The following is a 12,500-nucleotide window of genomic DNA, read 5'->3' as shown; positions in this document are numbered from 1 at the left end:
GTTGTAACTAGGCAGCTGTTTCGTAGGTGACTTAGGTGCATTAACTGTCTTAACTACTGCTTGTATTTTTCCATAGACTGCGTTGTTGCCGTTCTCATTGTGTTAATGTTAATCAGTTTAACCTTCAGGGTCCAAGTTGAACTATGCGGTTGATCCCTGCACTTGGACCGGTACTTCTCTCTAGGGGTTTCGTCATACTTGTTCCTGGTTATGGTTATACACTTTGTTGTATGTCGCTCTGGATAAGAGCGTCTGCCAAATGCCTGTAATGTAATGTAATGTAATATATATATATATATATGTATATACACTGTGTATATACATATATACACACAATCGGAACTGTTCGCTCAAAGCGCTTCTCATGAATTCCAGGCAAAAGTATTCATGTTGTACATCAGAGACTGAATATTAATGAGTCACACTGTTACATCAGAGCCTGCATATTAATGAGTTGCACTGTTACAGCAGAGCCTGCATATTAATGAGTTGCACTGTTACAGCAGAGCCTGCATATTAATGAGTTACTCTGTTACATCAGAGCCTGCATATTAATGAGTTGCACTGTTACATCAGAGCCTGCATATTAATGAGTTACTCTGTTACAGCAGAGCCTGCATATTAATGAGTTACACTGTTACATCAGAGCCTGCATATTAATGAGTTACTCTGTTACAGCAGAGCCTGCATATTAATGAGTTGCACTGTTACAGCAGAGCCTGCATATTAATGAGTTGCACTGTTACAGCAGAGCCTGCATATTAATGAGTTGCACTGTTACAGCAGAGCCTGCATATTAATGAGTTGCTCTGGTACAGCAGAGCCTGCATATTAATGAGTTGCTCTGTTACAGCAGAGCCTGCATATTAATGAGTTGCACTGTTACAGCAGAGCCTGCATATTAATGAGTTACACTGTTACAGCAGAGCCTGCATATTAATGAGTTGCACTGTTACAGCAGAGCCTGCATATTAATGAGTTGCACTGTTACAGCAGAGCCTGCATATTAATGAGTTACTCTGTTACAGCAGAGCCTGCATATTAATGAGTTACTCTGTTACAGCAGAGCCTGCATATTAATGAGTTACTCTGTTACAGCAGAGCCTGCATATTAATGAGTTACTCTGTTACAGCAGAGCCTGCATATTAATGAGTTGCTCTGGACTGTTTTGCTCTTGAAGTTCAGACCACCTGAAGGAGAGCTCATGAACTCCAGATGGGGTGATTATGCAGCTGAGCTCTTATGTACTTATTTACACTGGCATTTACTCTTATTTTAGGCAACAAATACAGAACCAGACAGACAGAACTTATGAAGGTTTCAGATAATCACATCGTGCAAGCAGGAACAAAAAAAGCACATACGCACACACACACACACACACACACACACACATACATACAGGGGTTGTCCTTCAGCAGTGTCCCAGGACAATGCTTTAAACACAGCGCCCCCCCCCCCCCCCCGCCCAGGCCTCTCATGGGTCACTAATGCAAAGCACCTCCCACAAGACCACTTCATTTACACAATGCATGCTGGGAATTCACAGTGCCCAGTGTTGGAAAGCAAAAAACAAAATCAAGATATAGGATAAAAAAAGAAAAATATTAGCAATTCCAAAAGTTGGACAATAATTTTGTCAGAGAATACTGCTTCCCTCACCAACACCACCCCGACCCCCAAAAAAAACCCAAAAACAAACTCTCCTCAGCATAGAGTCTGCTTCAAAATGCAGACTCATTAAAGTGAACATACACAGAGAGCAGACCGAGCCTGGGGTTCGAGACCTGCGATACAGAGGCCAGTTCACCCCTCTGTGTGACACTGTGACTTTCATAAGGCTGTGTGACACTGTGACTTTCATAAGGCTGTGTGACACTGTGATTTTCATAAGGCTGTGTGACACTGTGACTTTCATAAGGCTGTGTGACACTGTGACTTTCATAAGGCTGTGTGGCACTGTGACTTTCATAAGGCTGTGTGACACTGTGACTTTCATAAGGCTGTGTGACACTGTGATTTTCATAAGGCTGTGTGACACCGTGACTTTCATAAGGCTGTGTGACACTGTGACTTTCATAAGGCTGTGTGACACTGTGACTTTCATAAGGCTGTGTGGCACTGTGACTTTCATAAGGCTGTGTGACACTGTGACTTTCATAAGGCTGTGTGGCACTGTGACTTTCATAAGGCTGTGAGGCACTGTGACTTTCATAAGGCTGTGTGACACTGTGACTTTCATAAGGCTGTTTGGCACTGTGACTTTCATAAGGCTGTGAGGCACTGTGACTTTCATAAGGCTGTGTGACACTGTGATTTTCATAAGGCTGTGTGGCACTGTGACTTTCATAAGGCTGTGAGGCACTGTGACTTTCATAAGGCTGTGTGACACTGTGATTTTCATAAGGCTGTGTGACACTGTGATTTTCATAAGGCTGTGTGACACTGTGACTTTCATAAGGCTGTGTGGCACTGTGACTTTCATAAGGCTGTGTGACACTGTGATTTTCATGTGAAAACTGATGGGAGGAGTTATATGGAAGATTAATGCACTGTACATCAACACTTATTTACACTGGCATTTACTCTTATTTTAGGCAACAAATACAGAACCAGACAGACAGAACTTATGAAGGTTTCAGATAATCACATCGTGCAAGCAGGAACAAAAAAAGCACATACGCACACACACACACACACACACACACACACGGGTTGTCCTTCAGCAGTGTCCCAGGACAATGCTTTAAACACAGCGCCCCCCCCCCCCCCGCCCAGGCCTCTCATGGGTCACTAATGCAAAGCACCTCCCACAAGACCACTTCATTTACACAATGCATGCTGGGAATTCACAGTGCCCAGTGTTGGAAAGCAAAAAACAAAATCAAGATATAGGATAAAAAAAGAAAAATATTAGCAATTCCAAAAGTTGGACAATAATTTTGTCAGAGAATACTGCTTCCCTCACCAACACCACCCCGACCCCCAAAAAAAACCCAAAAACAAGCTCTCCTCAGCATAGAGTCTGCTTCAGAATGCAGACTCATTAAAGTGAACATACACAGAGAGCAGACCGAGCCTGGGGTTCGAGACCTGCGATACAGAGGCCAGTTCACCCCTCTGTGTGACACTGTGACTTTCATAAGGCTGTGTGACACTGTGACTTTCATAAGGCTGTGTGACACTGTGATTTTCATAAGGCTGTGTGACACTGTGACTTTCATAAGGCTGTGTGACACTGTGACTTTCATAAGTCTGTGTGGCACTGTGACTTTCATAAGGCTGTGTGACATTGTGACTTTCATAAGGCTGTGTGACACTGTGATTTTCATAAGGCTGTGTGACACCGTGACTTTCATAAGGCTGTGTGACACTGTGACTTTCATAAGGCTGTGTGGCACTGTGACTTTCATAAGGCTGTGTGACACTGTGACTTTCATAAGGCTGTGTGGCACTGTGACTTTCATAAGGCTGTGAGACACTGTGACTTTCATAAGGCTGTGTGACACTGTGACTTTCATAAGGCTGTGTGGCACTGTGACTTTCATAAGGCTGTGAGGCACTGTGACTTTCATAAGGCTGTGTGACACTGTGATTTTCATAAGGCTGTGTGGCACTGTGACTTTCATAAGGCTGTGAGGCACTGTGACTTTCATAAGGCTGTGTGACACTGTGATTTTCATAAGGCTGTGTGACACTGTGATTTTCATAAGGCTGTGTGACACTGTGACTTTCATAAGGCTGTGTGGCACTGTGACTTTCATAAGGCTGTGTGACACTGTGATTTTCATGTGAAAACTGATGGGAGGAGTTATATGGAAGATTAATGCACTGTACATCAACACACGGCCCTTTTCATAAATGTCCATGGAAACCAAACTACTTATGAGGTCTGGTCAAAAAAGCGACACAAAAGGAAACAAGTGCGCATATACACACAGGCAGACACACACACACACACAGATGATTGCCTCACAGATGCTGGATTTAAACTGAGGTCTGAACTGGCTTCATTGGCACTGAGCTTGAGGGGACCCTGCTTAATGGTGCCCTCAGCAGGTATGCACACGGCACAGAGACGCCACCACCATGCTACACAAACATCGGAGTCAAAGCCGTCACGCCAACGCGAGCAGGGGAGGGCAAATTACATCGTCCGACTGAAATTAGTTTATCCTTTACCCTTCTCCTTTCTACGAGATAGGAGAAAAAACTAACCCTTACCAGCTCGTGTTTTAGCCCAACACTGTAACATAATACATACTCATAACTTTAACATCTGTTTCTGTGAGGGGTTTTTACAATGAAAACAAATATCGTCAGCGAGGGCAGGTTACCAAAACGTTAAGTATATGTTCCGGAACTTTGAAAACAAAGTTACGTTGCTCTTTCTCCTGTTGACGGAAAACGTGATTCATTGCTGCGCTGTTGTGTTCATTCCTTGTTTACAAATGTAAACACACCAGCCCGGGTCATATAACATCGCTGTCTAAAACGCACCCCCCTGCTTTTACGTACGTTTATCTATATCTGTACGCGGTCACACAATACAACTGATCAGCACTTAAGCCGAAACCTAAGTTTTAAAAACACCAGCACTTAATGTACAAACAAACTTGCCACAATGCAGCTCGAGCCCGTTCTGTAATTTTGGTGAAATTCGCAATAACGCGACCGTAAGGGCGCCGCTTACTTTTGCACGTCAGGGCCCGGGCGCTGACTTGATGGTTGCACGCATCACACCAGTCGCGTGCCACCGATCTGGGGGAGAAAAGATGTCCCTCTCCCTTCTCCGGCTTTACTCTCGGGTCCTCCTGGCTGAAGATGGACCAAGCCTCCCTCCTCGGGGGGTCGTTCCGCATCATCTTCACGACTCCTGACCTGCCTTGCGTTAGAACGGGCATCCTGTTAGAGAGGTGCCACCCCCCGCTTTCGTCGCTCAGGGACCTGAAATCTAGATTTTGATGCACGGTGATCTGGGACGAACGCTTCCCTCCAGGTCTGTGGAAATGTGTGTGGCCATTCGCAGAACCGTTTGACTTGGACGCCTTGGTGTCCTTAACGGGATTCTTCTCGAGGCTGCAAACTTGCACGCAACTCGTGTCCCCGTCACTTTTATCGATGCTACGCTTCAGTTTCTTCGGGTTCCCATTCTCTCCGTCTTTGCGGGTCTGATTTTGCGATGCGTGCACCGCGTCCTCCGCTACTGTCAATACCGCCCGCAAGTCGCCGCATTTTGAACAACTCCCAGTATAATTGTTGCTGTCTGCCACCACGACGTATGAATTGCGTGGATCCTGAACATGGTCAACGACGTAACTCATACGGACTGCGTTCTCGGTCGCCCCGCGGTGTCCTGGGAGATGAGAATGATTTAAGGATGCTGAAGGTCCAAAGACTGCGGCTCCGGTCCCCACAGTACGACTCTCTGTCGCGACTGCACTCCTCGGGGACTTAATTTCACTGGACGATTTCCTTAATATTTTCTTCTTCTCGTTCGACGTCAGCTTCTGCATAAAGATCTGCTGATCGACGTGCTGCTCTAGAGTTAAAGACGCCATTGCTGTTCTCCGGACGAGCAACAGAGCAAATGTAAATTAAATTGGAGCGGCAGCCAGCGTGTAGTGACGCACGCGCCCAGGGAAAGCCTTTAATATGCGACAGGGGGCCGAGTCGCGCGCTCTTAAAGAGAACGCGAGCCTGCCCCTTCCTACCGCAAAATCACCCAACGGGGAATTTCACAGCTCAACCAGAAGAATGAATCTGAGTTGATACAAAACGAATTCAGAAAACATTGCTTGAAATACAAGCGATTTTATTATAATTCCCACATCAATAATAGAAAACACTATCCGCATCATAAATTAAGGTATTAATAATGATGAGCTTAATTTAAAATGAACGGATTAATTTTTCTAAGTAGCATACATCGACCGAATCAGTGCCAATATCCGCATAATATTAAACAAAAACAAGCGAGAAAATGAAATACAATTCAAAATGAAACACAATTAATAAGCGGTTATAAATATGGATTTATTCTATATATACTTTATGTAATGAATAAACCATCGCAAAATGTCACAAAAACATACGAACTGCATTTGAAAATACACGCAGTTAAGCACCCAACACCTGCTGAATAAATTTATTTCGACGGCTTTAATGTCTACAAATGAACCAACATTTAAGCGGTGGGAGTTGTAAACTCTGGACATACACAAATCGATGAAGAAAAAAATCAGTATTACTTTCGAACACAGTTTTATTTGCATATTCGTGATGTTAGAAATGTGTTATTTTCAAAATATGTAAACATACAAGTCCCGTTTACTTCTATGACCAGAACTTCACCGCTTAGAGGAAAGGTAACAAATTTCCATGTGAAAATACGCGTTCGTGCAAACCACAAGGCGGGGTGTTCTCTTTTATCTGGTAGTCCCCCCAACTACGACAGGAATTCCCCCGCATTCTTCTGCACGATACTTTCTCTTTCACACCAGTAACGTCGTTTTACGCGCTTTGTGGACATCCCTTTGAATGTGACGTAGGCTACTTTCATCCTTGTTAAACTCAATATTCGCGGACATGTTCATCTGAGATCAGAGTTCTGGATGTTTTAAGAGCTGAATGAGATGAACTGCCTCGACACGTTTTCATAAGACGGACAGACGCTGCATTTAATGTTCAGCAGCTCGATTTTGGCTGGGCTGAGAATTAATCGAGAGCAAAACATGTTTCCAAAAACAGCCACTCAGACTCAGACACTGAGATGTACAGTATTTATATTTATAGTTTCCCCCAAAGCAATTCGTTATTCCATCACATTCTTGGACAAAAAATCTATTAACATACCAATGAAAGTCTACAATGCACCATCCTAGTTGACCAGCTGTTATAAACACAAAGCTTCATTTTTAATCCCTTAATCATGTGGTCTAACATGATTATTTATTTATTTACTCATTCATTTAATACCAAGAAAGAATTTCATGGTACTTGTTCATTACAGTGCAATATACATTTTATCCATGAACAACACAAAATATTTCTCAATATCCAGTCTACAGTCCTTGGTGTGATACGCTGCAGAAGCCTAACAAAGCACATGTACTGCCGCTCACTAAAAATCACATACTCAAGAAACATAGAAGAAAACAAACTAATTTAAACTCCAGTGGATGTTTAAATGGCAAAAGTGAAGACAAAGGTTTTTCTGGAAAATATCCCTCAAATTCATTCCAGTCCAGTGCCTGCTTTGGAGCATGCATATCATGGGCGAAAGTGCACAGAACAGAACCAAACCAAGAAACGATAAATGCCGCATTCCCGAACTCCACGGAGACGGGGCGGGGCAGACACGGAGCCGCAAACCGCACCGTAAACCAGGGGACTCCGATGTTCTGCTCACCATGGCAACCAGCACACCTGTACTGAACGAACTCTTCTGACGATCCATACAGCACTTACAGGCGCGCGGCTAATTCTCAAAATGACATTAATAGTGTGAGTGGCAGCTTTCAGACGTCCATTCAGTGGGAACACTACATGTGTGACTGAGCAACGAGTAAGCCATATGGGCAGCTAAAATACAGTTTATACACATCGATGTGTGTTGTACTGGACCTGCCTCGACAGTCTACCCTACACAACTGCTGCTATTGTATAAACACAAGGCCTACAAGGTCAATGGCCTCTAAAATTGCAGAGGTTCAAAAAAAAAAAAAAAAAAAAAAGGTTAAAATCCTGAAGAATCCACTCTTAATTTAAAGGACCAGTGCGAGCACACATATGCCTTGTTGGCAAAACAAAGAGACGTGTATATTCAAGTGAACTCAGAGCACCTGAGATTTCTGCTCATACCCTGACTCCCAAAATAAAAAGTGCTCTGATTCCAAAAGTGTGCACCACCCTGTTCCAAACACTGAAAGACTCCCTCCAGAATCCACTTGGCGGCCAATCAGATCCCTGGACCAGTGTTCATTGACCCCAGGCTGCAAAGACAAGATCACACACTGGTTATCCACAGTAAGTCCTAATCACACAGCTGACAGATGGAACAACGCTAACAGCACTTCCAAAAAAAAAAACTGCAACCCGTGCAAGTTCAGCGGGAGAGCTATGCTCAGATCCTCAGCTGACGGAGGGAGCTCCTACATCACAGACAGCTGAGTGGGACCCAGTACATGGCAACGGGCTGGCTTTTCTGCAACAGTATAAGAATGGGTGAGGTCACCAACTAAACAACTGTGCCAAAGTTCTGAAGCATGATGGGAGGTGTAGTCCATAGCGAGAGATTTATTAGTACACTGCTCTGGACTTCATCTCCCATCAACACCTCCGTGAAAAGGTATGTTAAAGCAGTGGTTCTCGCACTCAGTCCTGAGCATTAGCACTGTGAGTGAGGCTGCAGTATTAAATGTTCTGTAATGCTAACTGAGCGTTAGCACTGTGAGTGAGGCTGCAGTATTAAATGTGCTGTAATGCTAACAGAGCGTTAGCACTGTGAGTGAGGCTGCAGTATTAAATGTGCTGTAATGCTAACAGAGCGTTAGCACTGTGAGTGAGGCTGCAGTATTAAATGTGCTGTAATGCTAACAGAGCGTTAGCACTGTGAGTGAGGCTGCAGTATTAAATGTGCTGTAATGCTAACAGAGCGTTAGCACTGTGAGTGAGGCTGCAGTATTAAATGTTCTGTAATGCTAGCAGAGCATTAGCACTGTGAGTGTGGCTGCAGTATTAAATGTGCTGTAATGCTAACTGAGCGTTAGCACTGTGAGCGTGGCTACGGTACCTCTCGATGATGCTATTATTGTACTGCAGTTCCTGAGCAACAGACTCCATCTCCTCCTTCAGCCTGTTCATCCTAAAACACACAACACAACCCACTCAATCTCAAAATCACCCAACACAATCCACTCAGTCTCAAAACCACCCAACACAATCCACTCAGCCTGAAAACCACCCAACACAATCCACTCAGCCTGAAAATCACCCAACACAATACACTCAGTCTCAAAATTATCCAACACGATCGACTGAGTCTCAAAATTACCCAACACGATCGACTGAGTCTCAAAAGTACCCAACACAATCTGCTCAGTCTCACAACCACCCAACACAATCCACTCAGTCTCAAAACTACCCAACACAATCCACCCAGTATCAAAACCACCCAACACAATCCACTCAGCCCGAAAATCACCCAACACAATCCACTCAGTCTCAAAACCACCCAACACAATCCACTCAGCCTGAAAAATACCTAACACAATACACTCAGTCTCAAAACTACCCAACACAATCCACTCAGTCTCAAAATCACCCAACACAATCCACTCAGTCTCAAAACCACCCAACACAATCCACTCAGCCTGAAAACCACCCAACACAATCCACTCAGCCTGAAAATCACCCAACACAATCCACTCAGCCTGAAAATTACCCAACACGATCGACTCAGTCTCAAAATTATCCAACACGATCGACTGAGTCTCAAAAATACCCAACACAATCTGCTCAGTCTCACAACCACCCAACACAATCCACTCAGTCTCAAAACTACCCAAAACAATCCACCCAGTATCAAAACCACCCAACACAATCCACTCAGCCTGAAAAGCACCCAACACAATCCACTCAGTCTCAAAACCACCCAACACAGTCCACTCAGCCTGAAAAATACCTAACACAATACACTCAGTCTCAAAACTACCCAACACAATCCACTCAGTCTCAAAATTACCCAACACAATCCACTCAGTCTCAAAATTACCCAACACGATCCACCCAGTATCAAAACTACCCAACACAATCCGCTCTCTCAATTTATTACAGAGCCCAGAATGTGGCTGCAGGGCAGTATCTGGCACATGGATCCTCTAGAGACAGCCGTGAATAAATGACTCTTTATTACACACCTGACCGTAAAAATGGGATCACATGCCATTCATCCATTCATTCATTCTTTCCCCAGTGCTGAGCTCTGGCGCCACACTACAGCCAGTGAGCCCGTAAGCAGACATCTGGCAGCTCTGTGTGTCCCTTACAGGCACCCATCCGCCCACCTGTGGATCATGTGATCCTTGTCCTTCCGTCCGTCTGTGATCTGTAACCTCCCCATCCCGTGCTGGAAACTGAGGAGGACTGCGTCCAGGTCCTGGGAGGACAGGTGAGGACAGGTATCAACAGGGATGCACAAGTATGAACAGGTACAAACGGGTATGAAAGGTACGAACAGGTACCAAATTTTACAATTACACTCATAAACATGAGCAATACAAACTACAGCCTTACAGACTGTCCTCAAACACATTCTCAGCATGCAGGGTTAATACTGGTTTAGGTTTATGAGTTGAGGCCTTGATTACCATTCAGTGTTCAGGGAAAGTGAGCACATGCACACACACACTCACACACACACACACACACAATCACACGCACACACAATCACACACACACTCACGCACACACACACGCACACACACACACTCTCACACAATCACACACACACTCACGCACACACACACGCGCACACGCACACGCACACACACACACACACACAATCACACACACACACACACACACACACACACACACACACACACACCTTGCTCTGCTGCTCCTCGTACTCTTGCAGGTGACCGACCAGCTGAAGTAAAGAATTGCCGAAGTCCCTGAGCTGGGACTGGATCTCGTGCAGAACGCTGCGGACATGAGGAAAGCAAATCAGCCCCTCCAGCAGCCCCGCGTCCCCACAGCGCACTGAGCCCCGCGTCCCCACAGGTACCCCACAAACCCGGCAGATCAGCCCCTCCAGCAGCCCCACGTCCCCACAGCGCACTGAGCCCCGCGTCCCCACAGGTACCCCACAAAACTGTGTGTCCTGCACAGGGACAGTAATCACACACAACGCTGCGCAGGTCAAACGCTCACCTGGTCCAGGACCCAGCTAACGCCAGAACATCCCGGTATTTCTGCAAGCTCTCCTCCCTCAGGAGCAACTTCACCTTTTTAATGTTGCTGGAGAGGTTAATCCTGCGGAGACAAACGCACAACAGCGTGGGTACGAGCGGGAGAAGCACAACGCAATAACGCAATAACACAATAACGCAACAACGCAATAACACAATAACGCAACAATGCAATAACACAATAACGCAATAACGCAGCCAAGCTTCTTACTTTTCAAACTTGTGAATCTGTTCCTCATTGTAGTTGAGCTCTAGGACGGAAAGCAGAGTTAGACGTAACGCCTTCAGGATGGAAGCCACAGCCTTTTCACAAACGAGTTCTCGCCCCTTACTGTCTGTCCTTTTAGAAGCTGACTTTCAGCAGTGGGGTCTCCTGAGGGCTGTATCTGCCAGTATCAGTCCAGCAGAGCACGGCTAGAACTGCTGCTGCCCTTCACGGTCTGAAATACTCATTTCCTTCTGCTCCCATAATGCACAGCAGGATGGTTTTCTTACAGTGCAAACAACGAGCAGAACTAATCCAGCTGTCATCTCATCAAAACCTATCCCAGCATCCTCCCTGACAGAAGCGGGTCGTTGATCCTTTTCTGCTGAACTCTCATGCGATATTTCACAAGCTTTACATAGTGAGCGTCCATCTTAGCCTGACAGCTATGAGCGCAGCCAATGAGAGAGAGGCAGACTTACTCCCCATCGAGCGGTCCTTTTTGTACTGCTGGTGCACCTCTGTGATCTTCTCCAGCAGGAACGCCATCTTCTGGGTACTGCACCAACGGAAAGGTCAAAGGTCAGGAGGCACCGGGTCCATTAACGGTCAATACGCTCATTTTGTTACTGAAAAAGCAGCTTTTGTGTCCAACAGCCCAGTTAAACAGCAGAATAATTCACCCGGGATCCTTCACCAGATCAGTCCCTGTAATCTGACCCTACTCACGAGAGCATCAGCAGAATTATGAAATCAAAATGGCTCCAGTGACCTCATTTTTAAAAGAATAACTGTGGAAATTGTGCACTAATCATGATGAAGGACAGACAGACAGCCAGGCCTCACGTTACAGTGCTACTCAAGTGCAAGGACACGCCCCGGTGCCCGATGCCCACTGCCCTGTTCCCGATGCCCACTGCCCTGTACCCGCTGCCCTGTGCCCACTGCCCTGTGCCCACTGCGCTGTGCCCTGTGCCCGGCGCCCACTGCCCAGTGCCCGGCGCCCACTGCCCTGTGCCTAATGCCCGCTGCCCTGTGCCCGATGCCCGCTGCTAGGTCCTCGGTGCCCTGTGCCCAATGCCCGCTGCCCTGTGCCTGATGCCCGCAGCCCGCTGCCCGGTGCCCACCTCTTGTCCTCTGCCAGCACCTCGGCCCTGCGGGACAGCTCGGTGTGCAGCTGGTCCAGCTTGTTCTTAAACTCCTGGATCCTCCTGGCGTAGACCGCCAGGCTCTCCGGGATCTGCAGAGCGGAAGCCCAGCTTCAGGAGGAGGAGTCTGAACACCGCTCACCCACAATTCCCCAGAATTACAGAGCAAACCA

The 12,500-nt window shown here is 46.1% G+C and overlaps 2 protein-coding genes across 6 annotated transcripts in view; both read right to left on the bottom strand.

Annotated features, from left to right (window-relative positions):
* The window catches only part of rassf5 (Ras association domain family member 5), a 47,954-nt gene extending 42,289 nt beyond the window's left edge, over nucleotides 1-5,665 (bottom strand). Inside the window, exon 1 of the mRNA XM_064304432.1 lies at nucleotides 4,695-5,665. Coding sequence (XP_064160502.1) covers nucleotides 4,695-5,562 — 868 coding nt within the window. The 5' untranslated portion in view covers nucleotides 5,563-5,665. The remainder of the gene's footprint in view (nucleotides 1-4,694) is intronic.
* A 1,104-nt stretch (nucleotides 5,666-6,769) lies between these two features.
* Nucleotides 6,770-12,500, bottom strand: part of ikbke (inhibitor of nuclear factor kappa B kinase subunit epsilon) — a 17,530-nt gene continuing 11,799 nt past the window's right edge. For all 5 annotated transcript variants that reach the window (XM_064304425.1, XM_064304427.1, XM_064304426.1 and 2 more), the window contains 8 exons: nucleotides 12,307-12,419; nucleotides 11,662-11,738; nucleotides 11,186-11,225; nucleotides 10,937-11,038; nucleotides 10,611-10,707; nucleotides 10,069-10,160; nucleotides 8,796-8,867; nucleotides 6,770-7,995 (listed from right to left, as the gene is read on the bottom strand). In XM_064304425.1, coding sequence (XP_064160495.1) covers nucleotides 7,962-7,995; nucleotides 8,796-8,867; nucleotides 10,069-10,160; nucleotides 10,611-10,707; nucleotides 10,937-11,038; nucleotides 11,186-11,225; nucleotides 11,662-11,738; nucleotides 12,307-12,419 — 627 coding nt within the window. In that variant the 3' untranslated portion in view covers nucleotides 6,770-7,961. The remainder of the gene's footprint in view (nucleotides 7,996-8,795; nucleotides 8,868-10,068; nucleotides 10,161-10,610; nucleotides 10,708-10,936; nucleotides 11,039-11,185; nucleotides 11,226-11,661; nucleotides 11,739-12,306; nucleotides 12,420-12,500) is intronic.

The sequence above is a fragment of the Anguilla rostrata genome, chromosome 13 (assembly GCF_018555375.3).
Source record: "Anguilla rostrata isolate EN2019 chromosome 13, ASM1855537v3, whole genome shotgun sequence".
NCBI classification, from domain to species: Eukaryota; Metazoa; Chordata; class Actinopteri; order Anguilliformes; family Anguillidae; genus Anguilla; species Anguilla rostrata.
The sequence above is the reverse complement of the archived record's forward strand: the minus strand, read 5'-3'. Positions and strand labels throughout refer to the sequence as shown.